Source organism: Acomys russatus, chromosome 29, assembly GCF_903995435.1.
Source record: "Acomys russatus chromosome 29, mAcoRus1.1, whole genome shotgun sequence".
Lineage (NCBI taxonomy): Eukaryota > Metazoa > Chordata > Mammalia > Rodentia > Muridae > Acomys > Acomys russatus.
The window spans coordinates 38,918,014-38,943,119 of NC_067165.1; the positions used below are offsets into that span (position 1 = coordinate 38,918,014).

The 25,106-nt window shown below is 51.5% G+C and overlaps 1 protein-coding gene across 1 annotated transcript in view; it reads right to left on the reverse strand.

Moving 5' to 3' along the window:
• Positions 1-7,801: 7,801 nt before the first annotated feature.
• Positions 7,802-25,106, reverse strand: part of Tnfrsf8 (TNF receptor superfamily member 8) — a 32,485-nt gene continuing 15,180 nt past the window's right edge. Inside the window, exons 9-13 of the mRNA XM_051171098.1 lie at positions 23,338-23,436; positions 23,160-23,210; positions 15,420-15,445; positions 12,481-12,691; positions 7,802-8,130 (exon numbers count right to left, since the gene is read on the reverse strand). Coding sequence (XP_051027055.1) covers positions 7,898-8,130; positions 12,481-12,691; positions 15,420-15,445; positions 23,160-23,210; positions 23,338-23,436 — 620 coding nt within the window. The 3' untranslated portion in view covers positions 7,802-7,897. The remainder of the gene's footprint in view (positions 8,131-12,480; positions 12,692-15,419; positions 15,446-23,159; positions 23,211-23,337; positions 23,437-25,106) is intronic.

The window sequence follows — 25,106 nt, forward strand, 5'->3', positions numbered from 1 at the left end:
TTTTGACAGTTTCTCCAGCCTCTTCTGAGGCCAGCATGAGTTCTAGCTGACTATCCCACACAGCACTCCGGCCTCTCTTCCCAGAGCATGTAAAGGGAAAGTCAGGCCACACATCACTTCACCCCTCTCCCCTTCAGCAACCAGGACAAGCACATGCCACGGGGCAATGTGTACCCCAGATTCACAAACCGCTCATTCCTTGTCATTCTGCCAACCATTCACTTCCTCCTGCTGCTCCATTTATCACCCCCTTTCCAGAGTAACCCCTTATGATGGTTAATAGTGACTGTCAACTTGACAGGGTCCAGAATCACCCAGGAGACACGCTTCTGGGTATGCCTATGGGGAGTGGGCGGTTTTGAGAGGGAGGTGGGGAAGACCCACCCTAAATGTGGGCAGGTTCATGCCATGGGCTGGGGTCCTGGGCTGAAAGGCAAGCAGGGCGCCAGCAATTCTCTCTTGGTTTCCTCATTTCAGATGTGATGTGACCAGTTGCCTCACATTCCTTTTTCTATGCCTTCCCTACCATGGTGACCTCAAAGTGTGAGCCAAAGTAAGTCCTTTCTTCCTCAAGTTGTTTTTGGTCAGGCATTTTGTCTCAGCTATGAGAAAAATAACATGTCCTCGTAACTTGGGCTGCATCTTCAAGTCCTACTATGACCCTCACCTACCTTGAGGTCCCTGTGCCACACTCTTTATCAGTTGCACAAGATAACGTTAGCTCATAGTTTTGACGGTCCATGAGGGCATGGCCTATGCCCTCGGCACCACGAGCCTGCAGTTTGGGCTTGATACTTATTCATTTAACAAATGAAGAGCTCCATCCTAACTGCATTCTTCTGGTATAAGCAGGCTTATTAGAACCACTCCACAGAGGAGGGCGGAGAGTTCCGGAAGTCAACCGGAAGCCGTACTGGCCTTAGGAGGGGCTGGAGAAACTGGCACGGGGTTTCCTTCTAGCCTGAAGGGGACAAGCAGAATGGAAGGCCTCCCATGAGTCCATCTACTTGACTTTAAAGGCCCCAGCTCCCCAAGGTCAGAGCCCAACTCCAAGCTACCCCTTCCTGGGTGGGCCTTGACACTCAGAATTGTCCTGTGTACCCACGCATCCTCCTGCATCCTTGAAGTGCTCTGCACCATCTTGCTTGACACATATAGGCGGTCTCCATCTCAAGCAACTGATCAAGTGAATGGATATGTGGTGGTTTAAACGACAAAGCACCTCCCAACCCATACGCTCATATATGCACATGCTTAGTTGCCTGTTGAACTGTTTGGAAAAATCAGAAGATTTGGTCTTGTTGGAGGAAGTGTGTCAAAATCCCACGCCAGCCCCAGTGTCTGTCTTCCCGCTGCCCATAGACCAGAGGTGTAAAACGGTCAGCTACTGGTCCAGCACCATGCCTGCCTGCTGCCTCACTCCCCACCATAATGCCAATGGACTCACCCTCTGAAACTGTAAACCAGTCCCCAATTAAATGTTTCCTTTCAGAAGAGTTGCTCGGAATGGTACCTCTTCTCAGCCATACAGTAGTGACTAAGACGGAACGAATTCATCTTCTCAGACACTGATCATTTTTTCCAGGCTGCTGAAACGTGGCCTCCATTCCTCCTGCAGTCAGTGCTACCGGAGCTGCGTGACCTGCAAGGTCTTCTAGAAGGGAAATGGTGGTGGAGTTCACTGTGGAAGCACTAAGCAGATGCTTGATGCTGTGATGTGTCCTCCATGCTGGAGGCTCAAGGGGCACAGTTGGGGCTCAGAGACAGTTAAGACAGAGTGCTATGGAAGGTAACAGGTGCATTGAGGAGGACCAGACTGGTGGAGTGTGACTCTAGGGAGCCATTGAAGGTTCTGTGGGACAGCAGCTTGACTGACCAGCACACAGCTTTGGGAAGGAAAGGTGGAGTGGAAGCCAGGTGTTTTCTGAGGACCTGAGTGTCAGCGCGTGTTGTCCAGGGCCAGCATTCTAATGTGGCCAGGTAAATTAGGCAGGTTGCATGTGACTTAGCTCCCTGCCCCCAATTCTAGGACGGTGGAAAAGTACTGAATTTAAAAAAGCAACTGAAGCTGGGCGTGGTGGCACATGCCTTTAATCCCAGCACTCGGGAGGCAGAGGCAGGTGGATCTCTGTGAGTTCGAGGCCAGGACAGCCAAGGCTAACACAGAGAGATCCTGTCTCAAAAACAAACAAACAAACAAAAGCAACTGACAGAGCCAAGTGGTGACCCCTGCCTGAACCACAGTAGATCACAGCAAGTGGCTGGGACCTGGAGTTCTGGCAAGGTGACCTGGGTTCAAATCCTGCCTGCACTATTTAGTAGCTGTGTATCATTGGCCAAGTGACTTCACTTCTATTCTGAGCTTCCGTTCCCTCCCCAGTAGCATAGGGGTATCCATAGCCACCACCTCTGAGCACCCTGTGAGGTTTATGAGAGAGAGAGATAGTACAAGAAGCCTCGGAGGGACTTGGTCCTATCTCTCCTCAAAACGTGTGTGAATTGCTGGAGGCCAGCGATGAAGCCCCTTTATCTGATGCAGAAGGGCCAAGCGGCATTCAGGGAAATCTGATGACTGACCCTGGTCCAGAGGGCCCTGGTTTATCTTGTGAGTGCCCAGTATGGCATTCAGGGAAATCTGATGACTGACCCTGGTCCAGAGGGCCCTGGTTTATCTTGTGAGTGCCCAGTATTTGCAGAGGGTCTCTGCCCAGGGTGGGGCCTTCCCTGATGTGTGTCAAAGCTGCTGGCCTTTCCCAAGTGATACAAGCCAGCAAATTAAAAAAGAAAAGAGAAAAACCACAACCCGTGACATCGTGCTCTTGAGTAATCTGCTGGCAACTCCGGCTTCCTGACCAGGCTCCTTGCAACTTGACAGGCCACGGGTTGCAGGAGAGGGGTCCTACCCTAGAAGGTGGCAGATGCTGTGCTCAGGAGGCCAGGCAGAAACTCCAAGGGCCTCAGTTTCCTCCTCTAAAAAGAAACAGAATGGAGCCACCAAGGTTCTTGAGTCCGACAAGGGAAGATGAAGCTCAGCCCTGCCCCTCTGTGTGTGCACTGGCCCTTGGGTGCTCCAGCCATCCCTGAGGACTGCAGAGCACTGGAGACCTGGCTTGGCAGTTAAAGCACTTGCTACCCAAGTGTGAGACTAGCGTACAGATCACCAGAAGTCCACATAAACACCGGATGGGAGTAAAAACTCACCTGTAATTTCAGCCTTGGCATGCAGAGACAGGGATCCCCCAGAGCCAGCTGGCTAGCAAGACCAGCCCCATCAGTGAGATCTGGGCTTGACTGAGACCCTGCCTCAGAGAATAAAGTGGCAGAACAGCAGAGGAACATTCTACCACCTCAGGTATTTGAGAGCACACACCTGAACGCACGCATACCACACACCCACGAAGTCTAAAAAGAAAATAGGTAAGAGAAAGTGGGACATGGAAGGGCTTGACACACAAGATGTTCTCAAAAGTCCTTCCGCACCCCTGGAGTCTGGGATCTGTGTCTACTTGGTAGTGATAGGGCAAACAGAGTGATAGGGCAGCCAAGGCTACACAGAGAAACCCTGTCTCAAAGAGGGGGGGAAGGGCAGCTGATAGTGACTGTGAAGACTGCCAGCTGGCCTAGGCGCTTCACTCCCCTCCCCTCCCAGCCTCTTCCCAGGTAAGAGTTCAGTGCATCCTATCAGTCAGCTACAAGAGAGTGAAACTGTGTGGCTGGGAACCAACTGACCCCAACGCTGAACCCTGGAAGCCCAGACTTCTCCATCTACACTTGGAAGGCAACAGACAAGGAACCTTGACCTCCGCAGCGGTACCTGGGAATGTTGTCTGGGTGCCTGGTCAAGTGCTTCCTGTCCCAGCAGGCCCAGCTTCCCTCTGAAATCTGCTCTTGGGACTTTTTGATGCCCTTGTGGTTTGGCTTTTGTCACGTAGTCTGATTGTTTATTGTACTTACAAGACAATAAAGCCAAGCATGGAACCGTGTTCTTTCTATACAGCCTGGGCCTTGTGGTGGCTCAGCAGCCTCCCTGGCTAGCCTTCTCCCCTCCTGCCTCCTTTCTCCCTCCCTGCTGGGCTTCTGCTATGGCTGTAGCCTTCCTGAATCTCAAGATCAGGAGCCTTTCCACCTCAGGGCCTTTGCACTGGCTCTTCTCGCCTTCTGAGCCTTGCAGGTTTATTTCACTCAGGTGGAGCTAGGGGGCATTTCCTCAGGGAAGCTGTCCTCAACCTCTTCATTGCAAACCCTCAGTCCTGCAGCCCAAATCAGGCTAATTTTCAGAAGGTAGGCATGGCGGGGTCTTTATATGTAACCCTGCCTACCCAGAAACTGACTATCTGACTATGTACACCAGGCTGGACTCGAACTCACAGAGATCCCACCTCCCTCTGCCTCACTAGTACCGGGATTAAAGGCTTTCACCACCACATCGTAGACTAGCTCTTGAGCCACCATTGTCACACCTGCTGGCCACAGGATCCCTGGGAGGAAAGCTGTATGCTGGGAACTCTTTGCTGTCCTGGGCTTGTCTTGGGGAGTGTTTTTGGGAAAAGGCCACTATGAAGAAAAGATTTTCGAACAGTAACGTAGTGTGCCTCTGGAAGGCATTCGAGCCTCAAGGAACTTCAGCAATATATGCAGAGTTTTAGATGCCTATCACACAGCTAGCCCTCTGACGGAACTGAAGGGTTCCCAGGGCACCTCATCAGTATGAGGCAACTTGCCCACTGTGGGGGCAACTTGGCCCCAGGGGAGGCAAAGTATCAGGCTAGTCCAAAAAGTTTTGGAGGACCAGTCTTGGTCCACTAACCCTAACTGGAAAAAAAATTTTTTTTTCTGAAACATACAACATATGTGTCCTATCTAATGGCCCCCGAGAAGGGACTCTCTTATATGCAAGAGAGAAAGCCCAATTCCATAGCACAGGAAGAGGTCCCTCTGGACAAGTGGCCACTGGGACGAAATAAAAAACCTGACGTCACTAGTGTCATCCGCAGGAAGACTCACAGCCTTCTCAGGTCAAGTCGAATACCCATGTCACAGATGGAGAAACAGAGCCCTGTGGTGAGTACGGTGAGGCTCCCTCCAACGGTCATGCTGAGATCGGACTGCCTTTGTAGCACTAGTGGGAGGCAGGGACCATGGGATGGCTGGGTCACTAAGGGCACTCGTGGTCCATAAGACTCCATGGGCTCCTCAGGAGTGGATCCATGCTGTCGTGTTTTACCTACTAGCCCTGGCTTCCCCACCTCAGCTGAGCCAACGAGAGAGCATCTTCAGGTGAGGCTTCTCAGCTGTGGATTTCCTATCTGCCTGAGCCACGAGCCAGAAATATAAGCCTCTTCCTTAATAAACTTCTCAGTCTCAAGCATTGTGCCATAGCAGCAGGCAATGATGGCTTTCCAGAGATCAAGCATGCTCCCTGGTGGGTCTCTGGGAGAGATGGGATTTGACCCTGACTCTGAGCATCACTTCTCCAGGTATAAGAGGAGACACATGGGGGACTGCAGCTGGGGACTGCCCCTCGTGCCCGTACACTGTCAAATCTACTCAGCTCGATGAAACACTTCCTGGTAAAGATGACCAGCAACCAGTCCTTGCAGAACTACTGCTGGGAAAGAAGGTCAGGAAGGAGAGGGGACAACTTAGGGGACTTAGTCCTCTTATCACATCACAGGGACCCGTGCCACGTCTTGAATATTCTGCAAACTGCCTTGGGAAGCAACAGCACCAAAGAACTTGACACTTACCAACTGCAGATAACCAGTCAGGAAGTGGTGGGGGCGGGGCACACAGAACTGCCCCCCTCGAGAACAAGGGCCCCCATCCCTTCACTGCCCTGGACATCAGAACAGGTAGAGCCTAGGATGGTCCCCATCGGGAGAGCTCTGGCTCTTGGCCTGACTGCACAGTTAACCAGCAGTTGGTTCGGTGTCAAGCTGAAGGTGAGATGCAGGTGTGGGCTATAGTCCCAGGAGTGGAGTGGACGGATGCCAGTGAGGGGGCATTCTGGGCTGGCTGCCTGGAGCTGGAGCTCTGCCCTGCGGTGTGCAGGGTGATGGGACCTCTCCTGTTTAGCCACAGTAACTATGGGTTCACAGACTCCTGGCTCCTCCAGCTACATGGAGTTTCCTCTTTTCCAAAGCTGTGTGGCCCAAACATGGTTGTGGGAAGAAAAAGCCCTGGAGTGGTCCAGGATTTGTCCTATAAATACCAAAGGTAGCCCTGTGAGCAGAGATCCTTTATTCCCAGAATCCTTGGAGGATAGACCTTGAACAGGAAGGAAGAGACTTCTTGAGTGGACAAGGAGGATTTAAGGGGCACACAGCTGGCCACAGACTCCTGTCCTTGGCTGGGAGTGCCACGTACATGAGGCTATCCATGCCTGGGGGAAGACGGACTCCCTTCCAGCCTTTGTGCTCAGGGGTTCCTCATCAGTCATCTCTGCGAAGGAGAACAGGTTTGGCAGTATATCCCAAAAGTGTGGCATCCGTGTGGTCATCATGACATGGCTTTGGGGTCACTGTGTATGCCCACACATCCACTGTGTCCTGACACAAGACAACTAGGCAATTCTCCAGCCCCCACACATCCCTCTGGCCAGTATCCAGAGCCTGGCATAATGCCTCCAGTAGCTTCAGCTTTCCCCCAAAGATTCAGGCGGTTTCAGAAACTCCCCTCATGATTCCTGACAGGCCTCCAACTTCCTCCAGATAGCGAGCAGCTGGTGAGTAAACAGAATTCTCCCTGCCTGGCCCAAGGGTAAGTCCAGAGTCCCCAGGCTGCCACAGAGCAGATGTGTCATCGAGTTGGCTGTGTGTTTGTTCCAGGAGGCTGTAGGTGCCGGAGGTGTGGGGGGGGGCGGTGTCGAAGCGAAGCCAGGCTGGGAGTCACAAGCAGCTTTATAGTGCTTTAGTGTGAAATGCTAGGCCAAGGTTGATTGGCCCTGCAACGTTTGCCTGGCATGCACAAGGCCATGGGTTTGAGTCCCAGCGTCTCAGAAGGAAACAAAACAAAACAGTGAAAGCGGAACTTCAGATGTGTACACAGCATTGGCTCCTCCCAGCGCTTGAAGAATATGACAAGCCATGTGACCACGGTGCCTTCAACACCCAGGCTCCAACCTGCTAGAGACCATGGGGAGCTAGACGCCAGGCCTGATGCTGGTGGCTTAGGGACAATGCTCTTTCATTTCCAAGGCAGAGTAGGTGGTGGCACAGCATATTAAGGACCCCCAGGACTGCAGTATCCCTTCATCTCTATGGGACAGGAAGTCTTTGGCAAAGCAGTCTTTAGCAGTACTGAGTGGGTAGGGTCACTGCAGCTGCTGGGGGATCCATACATATCTGGCTCCCAAAAGGCTTCATGGTAGGGTCATCTGAAGACAATGAGTTGATATCTAGCCCATTTCATAGGTTTCGGAACAAGAAGGCTGTGCTAGAAGGGCCTCCCTGTGGTCCAGAGCCCTGTGTGATGGGCGCAGGCTATCAAGGTGCCAGTCACAATAAGCAGCCTCATCATTGTTAGCTTCCCTTGGCCTCAGGAGTAGAAGCAATAGGTACAGGTCCTGTGCCCACGGGGAGCCATGTGTACAACAACTGGAGGCTGGTAGTATGCCAGTAAAGCCATCTCTCCAGACTCATGGAGAGGCAGGCCATGGGGCTGTGGGCAAGGAGGCTTAGTACCAGCCTGTGGCTTCTCCTTTATCAGACGCTAGCCTGACAGTGAGTGCCCACTGCTGGGGCACAGAGGTCAGCACTCTTGGCAGCAGCTGAAGGGTTCATGCTGGGCTACTACTGGATGTTGGGCTCAATTCAAGCCACAGTAGTTTCCCAGCTTGGTGCTGACCTGATCTCAAGGGTACAGGCGGCTGCTCTCTAGCCCCAGCTAACGATGGGTGTCACTTCTCAGGGACGGCTGTAGGTCCATGGTCCTCTTTTCCTCCTTCCTCCACTGAGAACATGACATCAGCGCAGCTGCCCAGAGGCGGCTCTGTCTCCTGCTCTGGGTAGTGGGGGGCATGGTCCACCTCCAACTCGGGCCCTACAGACCCTGCTGGAGCCCAGCCCTCAGGGACTTCGGTCTTTACAGAGCCCACAATCACTGTGTCCGCTTTCATGATGTAGATTTTCTCTGTAAAGGCAAGAGGATGATGGGTGAGAGAGGAGAGACCAGGGCCTCAGCCCACGTCCACCTCACCTGCCAGGTGACGTCAGACAGATAACACAGCCTCTCCGTTGCATAGGGAGGTATTTTTAAGGGCGACCCATGTTTTCCTAGGCATGTCATCAGAGATGAGCAGAAAAGGACAGGATGCAGTCAGTCCAGGAAATCAGGAGTAAAGGAAGGCAGGCTAACAGGAACACTAGGGGACACAGCAGAGCCACGTGCATCCCTGGCTCTTCTCAAGCACCCACTGTGAGGTCCAGCACTCCCATGGACAGCCCCTTACCACTACCACCACCACCACCACCACCATTAATCGAATCCCCTGCATGGCTAAGAACCTGAGGCCTCCCCAGGGTCAGCAGGTAAGGCTAGGGAACCCCTTTCCACTTGCTTCCCTTCCGGGTGACCAATGTGCCCCCAGTTTGCCCAGAACAGATGGGCCCCAGGTTCCAGAAGCCTCATTCAGGCAAACTTAGCAGGTTGACCATGCTGTTCAGAAGGCTGGGCCCCGATGGTCTGCAACAGCAGCCAGGAGTCCCATGATGCTATGAGCCCTACTCCTGAACTTTGCGCTGCCAGCACTAGGACGCGCTACAGTCCTCAACAAAGGCTGAGGCAGGAGCTTGCTGGGATGGCCTTTCCATGGAAGGAATCAGGGAGCCTTGGGGAAGCGAGGAAGCGGTGAAGCAAAGCCTTCCACAGTGGGGAAGTGGAAGCCTGCATTCACCAGAGCAGCTCTATTCCCTGGACACTGTGCTTATGGCCTCAGCCCGGGGTTGTATGCCGCACACCCCTCCTGCCCCCTTCCCCCGCCCCGTACCACCCCCCCTCCTTCCCCCCATCCTGCAATGGACTCTGCAGATGGAATGGGGAAGCTCAAAAAGGAACTTAAAAAGTGGGGGTAGACAGACACAGAGGGCACATGGACCCCTGCATTCAGGTTACACCCTCAGATTCAGGAAGCCCAGAAGATTCTCAAGCACCCTGGCATGGCCACAAGCATTGCACCATGCCAGCTCTTCTATTTTGGTTTCTCACACACCCAGGAAAAGAGAGAAGTGTAGGAAGCAACAAGTGGAGGGAAGGGCAAGGAAAGAGGACAAACTGTGTGTCCCGTGTGTCCCGTGTATCTCGTGCATTCTGTAGCCGAGAGCAGAGTCTCAGGCCCCACCCCACATCCTCCTCCACCAAGGCCTGCTGGAACCCTCATCTCAGGGGCTGAGCCTGGTGGCACAAACCTGTCAATCTGGAGACGCTAAGGCGGAACAATGTCACAAAGACATCTGAAGGTTAGTTTGGACTACAAAGTGTCAGTGAGTTCAAGGCCAGCTAGGGTACCTCAGTAAGATTCTGTCTCAAATAAAAAAAAAGTAAAAAGGGAGCTGAGGCCATGTGCAGAACTGCAAGCTTGAAACATCAAAAACTGGACAAAGTGAGCCGGGCGTGGTGGCGCATGCCTTTAATCCCAGCACTCGGGAGGCAGAGGCAGGCGGATCGCTGTGAGTTCGAGGCCAGCCTGGTCCACAAAGTGAGTCCAGGATGGCCATGGCTACACAGAGAAACCCTGTCTCAAAAAACCAAAAAAAAAAAAAAAAAAAAAAAAAAAAAAAAAAAAACTGGACAAAGTGACGGGAGTGGTAGCTCACGCCTTTAATCCCAGCACTGGGGAGGCAGAGGCAGGTGGATTGCTATGAGTTCGAGGCCAGCCTGGTCTACAAAGTGAGTCCAGGACAGCCAAGGACACACAGAGAAACCCTGTCTCAAAAAAACAAAACAAAACAAAACAAAAAATTGGATGAGCCCTCTTCAGGATCAGAAGTTCAAGATCATCACCCTTGGCTGCAAAGCATGTTCTAGTGCTGGGGGACTTCACACACACACACACACACACACACACACACACACACACACACACACACACCACACACACCGCACACACACACACCGCACACACACACACAACACACACACACACAACACACACCACACACACACACACACACAACGCACCACCTACACAAATTTTAAATTTAAAAATAAAAATTTAAAACAAACAAAGGTGGGTCCTGACCCTCTGGCTCCATCCATCATAGGCTTCCCACCCCCAGCTGCTTAAATTCTGTCCACTCCCCAGCTCCCAGTCAGGTGAAAGAAAGAAAACACAGAGGGAGCACATCCAAGGGAGGAGGAAGTTTATACCCATTTGTCCTTGTTGGGAACTAGATGGGGAGGATGTTCTTCTGGTGTGCCGCGAAGAGAACAAAGGGCCACCTGAGTCCTGGTGTCCCTGAGGACCTCCAAGGCTTTCCCTCAGCAGCCCTTGCTACTCCCATTCTACACAGGCTCTGGCACCGCTGGCTCCAAGTTCCAAGCCCTTTAGTCATCTTGGACCCAAATGCCATAAGAACTCCCTGGGAAACTGAAGGAACCCTTGGCATTGTTTTCCCAAACACATTGTGTTTTTCCAAGTAGAACTTACAGAAAACTGTAACTGCAAACATTTCTTTGAGACAAAGATAGCTCTAGCGCGCTCACCAACACAGACTGCCAGGGAAACTGTCACCGATGCCCTTCCACCAGCCCTCCAGGGCTGGAAAGCTGGGGGCAGGGACACTGGGTGGAGAAGCTCAGCAGAAAGCATTGGCGTGTTCAGGGTAGACAGCATGAGAAGGCTCCCTCCAGGACAGGAGGAGGCAACCAGGCATAAAGGAGGGGAGCTGCCTGCTGCAGATGAGGAAACAGCCCTGAGGAGCAGAAGCAGCTTGGGATGGAGGGAGGGAGGAAGGGAAGGAAGGAGCAGGAGGGAGGGAAGGAAGGAGGAGGACAGAGGGAGGGAGGGAAGGAGGGAGAGGGAGGGAGGGAAGGAAGGGAAGAGGAGAGAGGGAGGAAAAGAAGGAGGAGGAGGGAGGGAGGGAAGGAAGGAGGAGGACAGAGGGAGGGAGGGAGGGAAGAAAGGAGGGATGGGTAGGGAGGGAAGGAGGAGGAGGGAGGGAGGGAAGGAAGGAGGAGGAGGGAGGGGGAGGGAGGGAAAGAGAGGAAAGGACAAAGAGAGGGGGAGGGAAGGAAGAGAAGGATGGAGAGAGGGGGAGGGAGGGAGAAGGAAGGAGGGGAAGGAGGGAGAGAGGGGGAAGGAGGGAGGAAGGGAGAGAGAGAAGGAGGGGGAGGGAGGAAAGAGGAAAGACAGAGAGAGGGGAAGGGAAAGAAGGAAGGAAGGAGGAGGGAAGGAGGAAGGGAGGAGGAGGGAAGAGGAAAAACAGAGAGACAGGGAGGGAAGGAAAGAAGGAGAGGGGGAGGGAAGGAAGGAAGGAGGGGGAGGGAGGGAAGGAGGGAGAGGGAGGGAGGAAGAGAGAGAGCTGAAAATTCAAAAAAACCATCCCTAAGATGGAGAGCAGATTGGAGCAGGCGGAATGCCAGAGTGGGAACCAACTCTACCTTCCTGATGCCGTGACCCTCTACTAGTTCCAAATGTTGTGGTGCAACGCCCCCAACCGTAAAATTATTTTCATTGCTACTTCATAACTCTAATAATATTTTTGGAGATAGAGGTTTGCCAAAGGGATTGCAACCCACAGATTAAGAACCACTGATATAAGTGAGTCCAAGACAGCCAAGGCTACATCGAGAAATCCTGTCTCAAAAAAATAACAACAACAAAACAACAACAAGAACCACTCATATAGCCATTCTAGGGAGGTGGGAAGGAAGGAAGGAGGCAGGGCCCACAGGAGCCATAGCAGATGTCTGCCATGCCTGGAGGGCTGCAGAGACAGGAAATGCCAGAGGGTCAGGCTGGTTTCTGGGCTCCAGATGAGACCCATGGGTGGGATGGAAAAATCGGTGTTCCGGAACCCAGCAGAGGTGGGGCTGTGTCTCAGCAATTCAATAACAAAACTTGCTCCATACCCGCTACCCTAAGCCTCAGTTTCCCCAGCCATGAAAGAGAGGTAGTCATCATTCCCAGAAGTGTGTGACAGACATGAAGAGATGTCATCAGGTAAAGTGTCTGATGTCACCAGCCTTCCTTCCTCCCTTCCTTCCAGCTCTTCTGGCTCCGTATTAAACCAGTGAGGAAAGATCCTCTTTCTCTTTAACAATGACAAACACTGCACTCATCACTCCATGTCCACTTAGCGAGTGTCCCCAGCAGTCCCCATGAAGTGACACTCTGGCCACTCTCCCTGGACAGAAGCCTGACCTGGGCCAGAGTAAGTGGTGGTGACGAATGTATACCTCCCCCAAGCCCTATCCAGAGTTTAGCACACATCTCCCTCTGCCCGCTTGACTAGACCAGGACTTCCCACCAGGAGGACTCACCGATTCTGTTATTGGTGTGTTCCGTGGATACCCGGGGCTCTGGAGGGTCCCTGGGAGTCAAAGGATTCCCAGCTGTGCCTTCATCCAGCAGTGGCATGCTCTCCGGGCAGGCTGCCCCAACACTGGCACAAGTCTCCAGAGCAGGAGGGCTCGCCAGGCTCAGCTTATGTGCAGTGCTGGGATCTGTCACTGATCCACTTCTCTTCGGCTGCTGTGAACAGGAGTTAAGTGCTGAAGCATGGATCCCCCAACTCCCCGGTTGGGGAGCCACCAAACTGCCAGGGAGCTTTAAAACTGCCACAAGCCACATGACAGCATAAGGCATCTGTGTGTAGCATTCCCAATAGTGTCCACTTTTTTCATGACTTTGCTTCTTTTTTAATTGGGCCTGGCTGACCTAGAACTTAATAGATACACTAGGCTGGCCCGTGAACTCACAGAGATCCGCCTGCCTCTGCCTCCCAAGTGCTGGGACTAAGTGCCTTGGCTTCTCAAGTGCTAGGATTAAAGGTGTGCATCCAGCTATGTGTTTTGTCTTTGTGTGTGACAGTCTCTGTTGCCCAGGCTGGCCTCAAACTTGATATGCAGCTGAGGATGACCTTGAACCTCTGATCCTCCTGCCTTCATCTCCTCAACACTGAGATTATGGGAGTATGCTACCACGCCCAGTTTATGCAGGGCTGGGACTCCTCCAGCTTGGAGTCTGGGGCTTAATAGGCAAGTAGTCTGCCCAATAACCACACAGTCAACTCTTGTTACCGTCACACTAGGCTGAGCAGCACTCAGCAGTTCACACACTCATGCTACGTCTGGGTCTATTCTAAGAGTGATGCGCCACCCGTTCAAGCACACTGCGTGGTTGTAACATTAGCACCTGCCCCTTTTACCAGCGGAGAAGCTGAGGCCTGGAGGGGTAGAGCAACTCACCCAGGGTCATACGTACAGCTAAGTCTCTAGCCAAGGATGATTTAAATGCTAGTGTCACCTCCAGGCTCACACCTGGTGCCACTTTACTCTCAACTTCTGGGAGAGAAGTCTTTACCAATATTTTAATACACTAGACAAGAAAAGCCACATCTTTAGAAATGTGTTGGTTTGGTTTCTCACATTTATGAGTAAGTGCAAAGGGAAACGCCATACCTGGTATGTGACAGAAGACTGAGGGACCCAGGGTGAGGGATTCAGTGAACAGATCTACGGAACCTTGATTGGGCTTTTATAATAATTTGAAGGCCAGGGCTAGGATTATGGCTCAGGATTGAGGTATTTGCCTAGCACCCCGATGTGATTCCCAGAACAGGAAACCCACACTCATATTAATTTTGGCCAGGCACGGTGCATGCACACAATCCTAACACTCGGCAAGCGGAGGCAGGAGGATCAGAAGTTCAAGGTCATCCTCAGCTGCATAATGTATTTGTAGCCAGCCTGGGCTACCTGAGATCTTATCTCAAAAATAAATAAATAAGGGGCTGGAGGGAAAAAAAAAAATGACTTCGTGGTTGAGAGCACTGGCTGCTCTTCCAGAGAACCAGGAATCGGTTCTCAACACCCATGCAGTGGCGCACAACTATCTGTAACTCCAGTTCCAGGGGATTTGATGCCCTTTTCTGACTCCTGCAGGTACCGGGCATGCACGTGGTACACAGACACACACACGCAGGCAAAACATCCATCCATATAAAATAAAAAACAGGGCTGGAGAGATGGCTCAGTGGTTAAGGGCACCACCTGCTTGCTCTTCCAGAGGTCCTGAGTTCAATTCCTAGCAACCACATGGTGGCTCACAACCATCTATAATGTTATCTGATGTCCTCTTCTGCAGATAAAGCACTCATATGCAATAAATACAATAAATAAATCTTTAAAAAAAAAAGAGTAAACCAAGAAAAAGGTAGCTGCTGTGAAAGAAAGACAGAGACAGAGACAGAGGAGAGAGAGAGAGAGAGAGAGAGAGAGAGAGAGAGAGAGAGAGAGAGAAAGAGAGGTGATAAGTAACTTGGTCGGTGGAAAATAAGCAAAAAGTATGTGAGCCATAAGCACCTAGCATGTGGCCACAGGCAGGTGCCTCATTTTGAAGCCTGCACCCCTCCCTCAGTTCTGCCCCAGCAGCACATGTCTCCTGGGCATGTCTCCAGCACAAGCCTCCAGAGGACTCAACAAATGTGTAGCCTCTGCAAACCCCTGCACCTGACGTACACAGAGCAGAGCACTCTGTAAGAGATGATGCCAGTGCCCCCCAGGAGGCGGCAAAGGGATTGGAGGCCAGCACCATCTCCTTTAAAGTCCCAAAGTGCAGGCCGGGGCTCTAACAGGCTCCAGTTGGGTAATCCCGGACTTGTCTGGTTGGTTGCCATTTCCTCTTTTTTATTACCAATGTGACTCCTGAAGAGTCAGACCAACTCTCTGAGGCAACATCTAGAAAGCACAAAGAAAAGTGTCCAGCAAGCCAGATGTGGTGGTGCACACCTGGAATTCAAGGCCAGCCTGGGCTACACAGTGAAAGCCTGAAGAGGGGAGAGAGCATGAGAGCTAACTCTGGACGTGGCTGCCGCTGGTGTCTGTCATCCAGTTCCGAGGACAGGACTCCCAAAGTAAAGAAGACAGATAAATAAACAGTCTCCCTCCACACCAGACTTGGTACCTCAGAGTGGCCCAAACCAAATTTCTGTCTGCAATCCCTGCTGGAAATCCCCTGGGGCTGAGCCAGGAGCTGGAGGTTGCTGTGGGTGAGGCTCTCTGCCCCTGGCTGAGCCCTACCATGGGGCCCTAGGCCAACCCCTTAGGCTTCTAACTCCCTGCCCCGTAACCCTGGGTGCCAGCAAAGAGGATAGCTCTCCTATCCTTTTGTGGGCCCCAGCAGCCCTGAATCCACAGATCTATAAAGAAACCAGACAAAACCACAGAGGCTGGGGTGGGGTATTAGAGATGGTACTTACTGTTAGCTTCTCAGCAGGTCTGGAATCTGCAAGGAAAAAAAAAAGCGGTCACTAAAAAGATTCTGACACCCCTCCACTACCCCTCATCTGTTGACAGACAGCACCCCAGGAACTCAGTGGGGCTGAGCCTTGCCCTCCCCAGGGCTCAAGCCCTTAGGCTGGCAGTGGACAGTTTCAGGATGGGCCCCTGGCATGCCTGAAGCCTGCCTCTGGAGCAGGAGTGAGCTGGGGCCTCCCTTCCGCCAGCCAAGGGGACCCAGACTATAGCCCATCTGCAGGACACCCCTGCTCTGTCAGCCTCACTTCTCTTTGTACCACCCACCTGAGGGCCCTAGCGATGCCTAGGTCATAATTCTCAGAGCGCAACCTTTCTCTGCCAACCTCAGCCCCTGCCATTCACCCCAGTGCCTTTTCGTTCTAAATAAAGACCAGGTACCCAAGAGCAGGTGACATTTAACCATAGCTCACTACCCATCTGAGAAAGGAGGAGATAGCCACATATTACCAAGTCCAACCATAGGCAAGCTAGCCCAGGCCCAGCATGGACTGTCCTGTAGGGAGACACAGCCATTTTTACTGACTCCCAGAGGGCCACCTAGGGATGCCAGGAAAGGCCAGCATGCCTGCTGAGCTGCTTCTACACCATGCTTTCTGGCTTAGCAGCCTGACCCTGAATCCTAGCTGACGTACACACAGCAGATTAACCAACAACAAACAAACGGAAATGTCATGCGTCCACTCTGCAGCCTGGCGTGAACTCCTCTTAGAGGTCTGACAGGAAGATACGACCAAGTCTCAGGCAAGCAGATGTGCCTTGCTTATGTAACCTGGCAACCACTATCCCCAGTAGAGTGGTCACTTCAGGAAGTCACAGCTTGTTCTCTTGAGGTGGCTACTAATCACTAAGTCCAAGCCATTGATTGACACTTAAGTTACTCTCAGGCTCAAGGCATATGGGCGGGTGGTGGTGGTGGTGGTGGTAGGGGAGGTTTGTTTGATGGGTTTGGGTTTTGTTGTTGTTTTTCGAGACAGGGTTTCTCTGCATAGCCTGGACTATCCTGGACTCACTTTGTAGACCAGGCTGGCCTCAAACTCACAGCGATCCACCTGCCTCTGCCTCCCAAGTGCTGGGATTAAAGGCGTGCACCATCGCCGCCCGGTGGGTTTGGGCTTTTTAATATATATATTTTTTATGATGTTATGTGTATGCGTGCTGCTTGCATGTGTGTTTGTACACTACATGCATGCCTGGTACCCAAGGAAGGCAGAAGAGAGTGCTGGACACCCTGGAACTAGAGTTACAGACAGTTTTGAGGTATCATTTGGGGGCTAGGAATTGAATCCAAGCCCTCTAGAATAGCAGCCAGTGCTCTTAGGCACTGAGCCATCTCTTCCGCCCATGGTTTGCTCATCTTGTCTGATTTTTGTTTAGTGAGACAGGGTCTGGCTGACCATTTTAAAAAGTGACATCAGGGAAACTGAATCTTTGTCCTTTGGAAGCAGTCTTGAGGTCAGCCAACTGCCATGCGATGCCAAGACATAGTGGGAGCCTGGAGAAGAAAAAAGTATGTGCCGAAGCAGCAAGAAAATAAACAAAAGATGGTCAACTCCATCTTGAGAAAGAAGCAGGCTGGCAAGAGGCTGGGACACTGTAAGTAGGCACCATCTCTTTATAGGGCCTTCTGGCTAAGACCTTTGCTACCTTTGAACCAGAGGCTGCGCCCCACCCCTGCCATAGGGACCACACTTTCAGGAAGTCACACTAATGAAGACAAAAGCAGGAATGTTCATAATTACTTCAAAACTGGAAAGATGCCAAGAGCCAAACAATAGTGTGAGCGAGCCACCCAGCAGGACACCTCCTTGGAGGGAAACTAGCTCTGCTTCACAGCTCTAAGACTCAGCCTTTTTATCCAGGGAAATGGGGCAGACCCAGCCAACTTTGGAGGGGTTTATGAAGCTAGAACAGAGAGCTCAAAATAGCAGGTAGGGCTGGAGGTGACCAGTGGAGCAGGATTAGTGGCAGAGCAGCTGTCTGTCATGTGTGAAGGCCAGGACTCTATTCACAGCACAAGCATGTGCATGCACACACACAGACACACTCACTCCCATGCACACAAACGCAAACACACGTGCACATACGCACACACACACACACACAAACACACACACATGCACACAAACACACACATGCATGCACATGCACAAACACAAACCCACGCATTCTCACACACACACATGCACACTGGCGCACACCTACTCGTACACACACTCACAGTGCACACGCACTCACACATGTGCACACACATGCGCATGCACACACACGTACACGCACAGTAGAATTCCTGTGATGAGCCATCTGGAGAACAGGGGGTGATGAGCACAACTCTGTGCTCTGTGGTTTTCATCCTCCAAATGCAGGACCCTGATCTCATTGTATAAAAGAATTTTAGACAAATCCCAGCAGGGGGAATCCTGCAAATATTCTGACCAGTGCTATCAAAGGCCACTTAGGTCAAAGGAATGCCTGAGAGGCTGTCCCAGGCCAGGGGAGCTTAGGGAGAACTTAAAAAGGGTCCCCGGCACCTTAAATAAAGAAACAAAACAGTGTGGCTTTTGTTATTTAACCGCAATACACTGAGGCTGGGGAGATGGCCGAGACCTTATAAGCACTGGCTGCTAGTGCAGAGGCTCTGGATCCATTCCCAGCATGCACACAGTGGTTCACAACCTCTGTAACTCCAGTTTTAGGGGACCCCGTGCTCTCTTCTGGGCCTCAGTGGGTGCAGTTACATACATGCAAGCAAATGCTCATATATATTCAAAAAATTTAAAACAATACATTTCTGTGTATTTATTTACTATGGTAAAGGTACCACCCCAACATAAGAGGTCAATAGTAAAAACTCAGCTGGGCATGGGCCTGGAACTCCATTATTTTCTCAGTTTGGGGAGGGGAAAAGGCTCGGTCTTGTGTCTAAGTGACAATGACCCTTGGTCTCACCTGGCAAGTGCTGATATCACAAACGGCACCATCACATCTGGCTTTGAAACAGGTTCCTACTATGTAGCCCTGGCCAGTATAAATGCACAGAGATCCACTTGCCTCCGCTGAGATTAAAGGCACACATCACCTGCCTCTGTCTCCCAAGGGCTGGGACTCTAGGTGTGTAGCTCCATGCTCTGTGTTGGGTTGTGGATGACTGTCCTCTTTTCTGGAGCCCTCACAGGCCATCTCTTCAGCTGGGGAGTCTATTGACTAAGTCTGCTGGGTCCTCAACTGCTCACTTCTACCTTGGGGCTGGCCTGCCTCCCGCAGCTCTGAGGTGGGACTGACAGGGAGAGGGCCAGGCGTGAAAGGAACAGAATCCTTTCACCCTAAAATTCTTCTAAAAAGTGAAGTCTCTTGAGAATCTATTCAAGCTAAATTATTACCAAGGGAAGATGCCAACGACATCTGTGTGAAGCGCCAGGTGCTAACACCACTTAGACATGCTGTGACAAGGGAAAGAAAATACAAAATTCTAAGTCTCAGAAATAAGCACGCTCTAACACCAAGGTAAACAAAACAAAACCTCAGAATCTAAGCCAAGCGGTGGTGGCCCACACCTTTGATCCCAGAACTCCAGAGGCAGGCTGGTCTTTGAGTTCAAGGCCAGTTTGGTCTAAAAATTGAGTTCTACAACAGCCAGGGCTACATAGACAAGCCCTGTCTTGAAAAGCCAATAAATAAATAAATAAATAAGCAAGCATTTTTTTTTTAAGTGAAAAGGCAGAATCTAGAAGGCCTCAGCATCTACAGCCTGCTTTACAAACCGTGAGTACTCTGAGAAAGGCCCCAAGCAGATCTTCCCAGGGGCAGAGTTCAGATTGCCCAAGTGCTCTTCCCCTAAAATGATTGCATTAGCCTGCCTGTCCTTGTTTGCTGGTTTCCTTGCTTTATGGAATAATCATAATTGTCTTGTAAATCCACCGGGCACCCTGGGACCTAAGTCCAGGACACACTGTACAGCAGTGGCCTCAGGATGGCATCTCCTGAGCTGCTCCAAAGGCCACGCTTGGAGACTCGTGAATGCCGAGAATTCAAAGCTCTGTTCCATGCCTGGACTGTTCCCTCTCAGTCCCATCCCAAAGCTGCGGGAGGCAGGACAATCCTAAGGTAGGTATGTGCAAACTGGGGACCGAGAAGACTTAGTCAGTGGGCTCCCTAGCTGGAGAGATGGCCTGGAAGCGGTCCAGAAGAGAGGTCAATTGCCTGCACCTCAAAATAGCACCGTGGCACACAGCTGGAGCCCCAGCACTTGGGAGGGAGAGGCAGGTGGCTCTATGTGTATTAGTGCCAGCCAGGGTTACATAGTGAGAACCTGTCTCAAACACACAAACAAAACCCACAAGAAGCAAGGCTAGTCTCGCTTACATGAGGACCTCTGGGCTACACAAGACACCATCTCCAAAAAACAAAACAAAACAAAACAAAACCTGAAAAGGTAACGTCAACACAAAAGGACAAGGACATGTCCTGAGGGAACTCCTGCTGCCCAGCTCTGGGAGAGTGGTTAAGAATCTGCTTCAGGCTAGGCGTGGTGGCACACATCTTTAATCCCAGCACTCTGGAGGCAGAGGCAGGCAGATGGCTGTGAGTTTGAGGCCAGCCTGGTCTACAAAGCAAGCCCAAAACAGCCAAGGCTACACAGATAAACCCTGTCTCAAAAAACCAACCAACCAAACAAACAAACAAAAAAAGAATCTGCTTCAGTGATGGCAACATTAAAATAATGAAAGAAATCCATGAAGCCACACAGATGTAAACACATCAACAAGGAAACAAAAGTGCAATTAAAAACAGAACAGGTTATTTTGTTGGACAAGTCTCAAAACCATCTTTCACTAGTCATTGCCAAGTCAGTATTGAGGCGGAGCCTGGCTGATGGATTTGCAAGAGTGCTGCAAGCACACAGCACCAGGAAAGAAACAGACAGAAGGCTGGCAGGAAGCTCCCCACAGATCCCAGCACTGAAGACTGGTGGCCCAAGTCCACTCTCAGTGAAATACTAGAGGTCAGGACCCAAGATCAGGACCATGGGCCAGACCAGCTCATGACTCTCCCAGGCGTCAAAGGCTGTGATACCGAAGGAAGAGCCTGGGGAGTGACCCAGATGAGAGGGGAACCACACAGACCTGGTTACCAAGGCAACATGGGATCCAGGCCAAAGACATTAGGACACATCAAGAAATCCAGTCTGGCCAGGTGTGATGGCACATCTAGTCCAGCACTTGGGAAACAGAGGCAGGCAGATCGCTGTGAGTTCAAGGCCAGCCTGGTCTACATAGCGAGTTCCAGGACAGCCAGAGCTATGCAGTGAGACCCTGTCTCAAAAAAAACCAGACCACACAAACAAACAAATGCAGAGTAGGCCTGAGCAGGCTGGATTCTCTGGCTCTGAAGGTCTTTCTGCAATGCCCCAGTTACTATGAACTACACAGGGAAGTATTGAAGAATCATAAAACACCAAGTCTGGTAAGTGACTCCCAAAACTGTTTTGGAAAAATAAGTTTTTCTGTACTGCTTGCAACTTCCGGAAATCTGACACTGGATCAGAGCAAAACGATTTTTTGTTGTTGTTGTTTAGCCTACATCTTCCTGTGGTAACAGCAAGGTGGGGGCTGGCAGGCTTAGCAAGGCATGGTGGCCCATCACTTTAGTCCCATCTTGGGAAGCAGAAGCAGGAGAGTTCAAGGCCAACCTGGCCTAGAAAGTGAGTCCCCAGGATAGCCAGAGCTACAAAGAGAAACCCAGCCTCAAAAAAAAAAAAAAGACACATAATGTTCTTTAAGAGGACTGTAGCTCAACCCCCAGTACCCATGTCAAGTCACTGACAACCACCTGTAACTCCCTGCAGGCAAGCGCAACCACACCCACACACCTCCACACCCATATACCCGCACACGCATACCTGCCCCCACATACACATCATCAAAAATAATTAAAAATAATAATAATAGTAATAATAATTTTTAAAACAAGTCAACTCATTCAGGTGTATATTAAAACGAAGGGATGAGGAGGAGGACTGAAGGCTGGGGGAGGTGGCTCAGTTGACGAGTGCTTGCCATAGGTTCGTTCGATCTACAGCTAGGCACAAACTGCACGTGGCAGTACATCTGCCTGTAAGCTCAGCGCGTAAAAGGTGAAGACAGGAGGACTGAAAGGTCAAGGCCATCCTCATCTGCGTTGCAAGTTTGAGGCCAGCCTGAGCTATATGAGACCCTGTCTCAAAATTAATTAATTAAAAACAGAACAGACTGATGGGCTGGATGCTTGGGGACATTCTGGGCTCTGTTGTAGCTCAGGAGGGGATACGCCTGGCATCTGGAAGGCTGCTAAAACATCTTACAATGCCCATCTCAAGCCATTTGCTGACAAATGTCCTTAGTGCTGAAGATGAGACACCCTGTTCATGGAAACCCCAGTGACAATAACAGCAAGTCCCCATCCTGGTGACTGCTCAGCACATGGCCTGTGCCAGTTGACCTCATCTTCCTGCGCCTCATGCAGTCAAGTCATCTGGGAAATGAAGAGAGTGGTAGTGGGTGCTGGAAAGGTCACCCCAAGAGTAAAACAAGATGGTGTCTGTGCTTTGCAAAGATACCCAGGACACTTGCAGTGATGTCAGGTCAAGTTAGGTGATGGGTGACTGGCACCTGATTGCATTTGCACAGACCATGGTTCCCACTCACAGGTCACTAGGAGAACAAGAGCCTTCCCTGCAGAGGAGTGAGTGGGGCCAGAACACGTATGCCTGTCCCCCTGGCCAGCCACTCTTACCAGCTAGCATACTTGTCTAGAAGTTTGGAAGATCTAGGACAGCCTGTCCCCAGACAAAGCCTGTGCTGAAGATGCGTTTATGAAGACAGCAAGGAAATGAATACATGCTCCTTTACCACTCACTGCTCAGGCCATGCCCACCCTGCTCAGGCCATGCCCACCCTGCTCAGGCCATGCCCACCCTGCTCAGGCCATGCCCACCCTGCTCAGGCCATGCCCACCCTGCTCAGGCCATGCCCACCCTGCTCAGGCCATGCTCACCCTGCTCAGGCCATGCCCACCCTGCTCAGGCCAGGCCCACCCTTGCCTAGAATATAGTCACCTGGACCCTGTGTGTCTACCCTGATTTAAACTTCCTCTCACTTAGCCCTGGAAATGCAAATGTCGAGGAACCCAGTGGAAGCTGGAGGTCCAGAACCAGCCTCAGACACAATACTGACCCCAGTGAAGGCTGGAGGTCCAGAGCCAGCCTCAGACACAATACTGACCACAGACTCACTCAGTTCCCTGCAAGCCTAGCCTCTTTGGGTACTGTTTTTTTTGGTTTTTTGTTTGTTTGTCTTCTTTCTTTCTTTCTTTCTTTCTTTCTTTCTTTCTTTCTTGTTATAACAAAACAGTTCTCACGAAGGTTTGGAGACAGAGAGAAAAAAAAGTAACTGACGGCAGTGGAAACTCTAATACTAGAAAAATGTCAAGAAAGCAAACAGCGGTTTCACTAAAGCCTGCCTGAGAGCTCATGGAAACAAGCTTGAAACCATCAAAACACAAAAACCCCCTTGCCTGGGAGCGCTTCAGAGGTATGAGCATGTATTTATGAAACTTCTCCAACTCAAAACCCCCTTAGTGGACAGTGTTTTGGTGTGAGTCGGCCAGACCCCAGGGCCTACACTGGTCACACTCTGCACCGCACTCACCCGCCGGCTCCACCTTGGGCTGGAAGGTCTGGCCTAGGTCCAGGTGAAACTCTGCAAAGACACCAGGAGTGAGGGTTAGGGGGTGAGCAGCAGGGTAGGGGGTAGACAGGGCAGGCACCCAGGCCAGGCCAGCATAAAGCAGCCATCCTCCCCAGGACCCCAAGACACGTGTACTTACTCTGCTGGATCTGCCTCCTGCAGGCCTTCCAATAACACAGGAGGAAGGAGCCGGTGCCGACCAGCACCACTACCATGGCCACCCAGAAGAGCACGGGCCCTGAAACACAGTGCCATCCTGTACTCTGTGCACAGCCAGGAGCCTGGGAACTTCCCTGGACCACACGGGACATCCCTAGGCGCAGCCCACATCCTACTTCTCCTGGGACATGGATCCACTGAGGCGAGCAGTTTCTGGACCTTCCTCAAGCTGGGACCATCTGATTCACCTGCCTGCCCTCCCTCACCTGGCTCCAGGAAGCTCATCAGCTAACTCAGAAAGTAAGACAAACAAACCATGGAGGGGGAGTGAAATTGAGGCATCAAGAATCAGACATGGTGCACGCCTGTAATCCCAGCACTAGGGAGGCAGAGGTAGATAGGTTAGCCTGCTTTACATAGCTAGTTCTGGGCTAGCCAGGGCTACACAGTAAGAACCCCCCCCCCCCCAATATTAAAAAAGAAACAAAGAGCTGGGCGGTGTGGTGCACACCTTTAATCCCAGCACTTGGGAGGCAGAGGCAGGCGGATCGCTGTGAGTTCAAGGACAGCCTGGTCTACAAAGGAAGTCCAGGACAACCAGGTCTACACAGAGAAACCCCTGTCTCGAAAAACCAAAAAAAAGAAAGAAAGAAAGGAAGGAAGGAGGGAGGGAGGGTGAGAGGGAGGGAGGGAGGAAGGAAGGAAGGAAGGAAGGAAGGAAGGAAGGAAGGGAACTGAACTCTAGATGTCTGAGTGCCGTTAGGACAGAACAGGGAGGGCGAAGGCTGGTTAGGAAAACCCTGAGACCACCAGCTCCGGAGGGCAGGCACAAAGTCAGCTCTGCACCGAGCATGCTCAGCACACGCTCTCTCCATTAAAACAAAGGAGAGAAAGCCGGGCGTGGTGGCGCACACCTGTAATCCCAGCACTCGGGAGGCAGAGGCAGGCGGATCGCTGTGAGTTCGAGGCCAGCGGGTCTACAAAGTGAGTCCAGGACAGCCAAGGGTAACACAGAGAGACCTTGTCTCGAAAAACAAAAAACAAACAAACAAACAAACAAAAACAAAGGAGAGGGCTGGTGGGATGGCTCTGTGGGTAAAGGACTAGCTGCAAGCCCGATGGCCTGAGTTCGATGTCCAGAAGCCACACAAAGGTGGAAGGAAAGAACCCCACAGAAGTTTCTCTAACTTCCACACGTGCACAGCAGCACAGGCATGCATGTGCTCACGTCATAGGCGTATGAACGAATAAGTAGTTTTTAAAGCCAAAGGAGGAAGGCTAAAGCTTGTCCAAAGTCACCACAAAGAGTCACCACCCAGGCGCACGCACACACACACACACACACACACACACACACACACACACACACACACACACACGAGGAACGAAACACGGGACCTAATGCATGCTAGACAGGTCTGAGGAGTTACTGCACCGGGATTAAGATCCATGGTAGCTTCAAACTTGCTGTGTAGCCAGTGATGAGCAGATCTCAGATTTACCTACCTCCACTTCCTCTGTCCTAGGATTTCAGGCACGTACTACCAGTTTATGTGGCTCTGGGAATGGAGGCCAGGCCCTCTGGAAAGCTAGGTTAGTACTCTGCCAAGTGAGCCCCAGCCCCAACCCTCAGACTTCTCTAAGACACGCTGAGAACTGTAAACCTGAGAACTACTGCCACCGTGTGTCCATAACTAGTACTGCTAGTCCTAAAACCGATGGCCTGGTGTTAACCTCCTTAGCATAAAT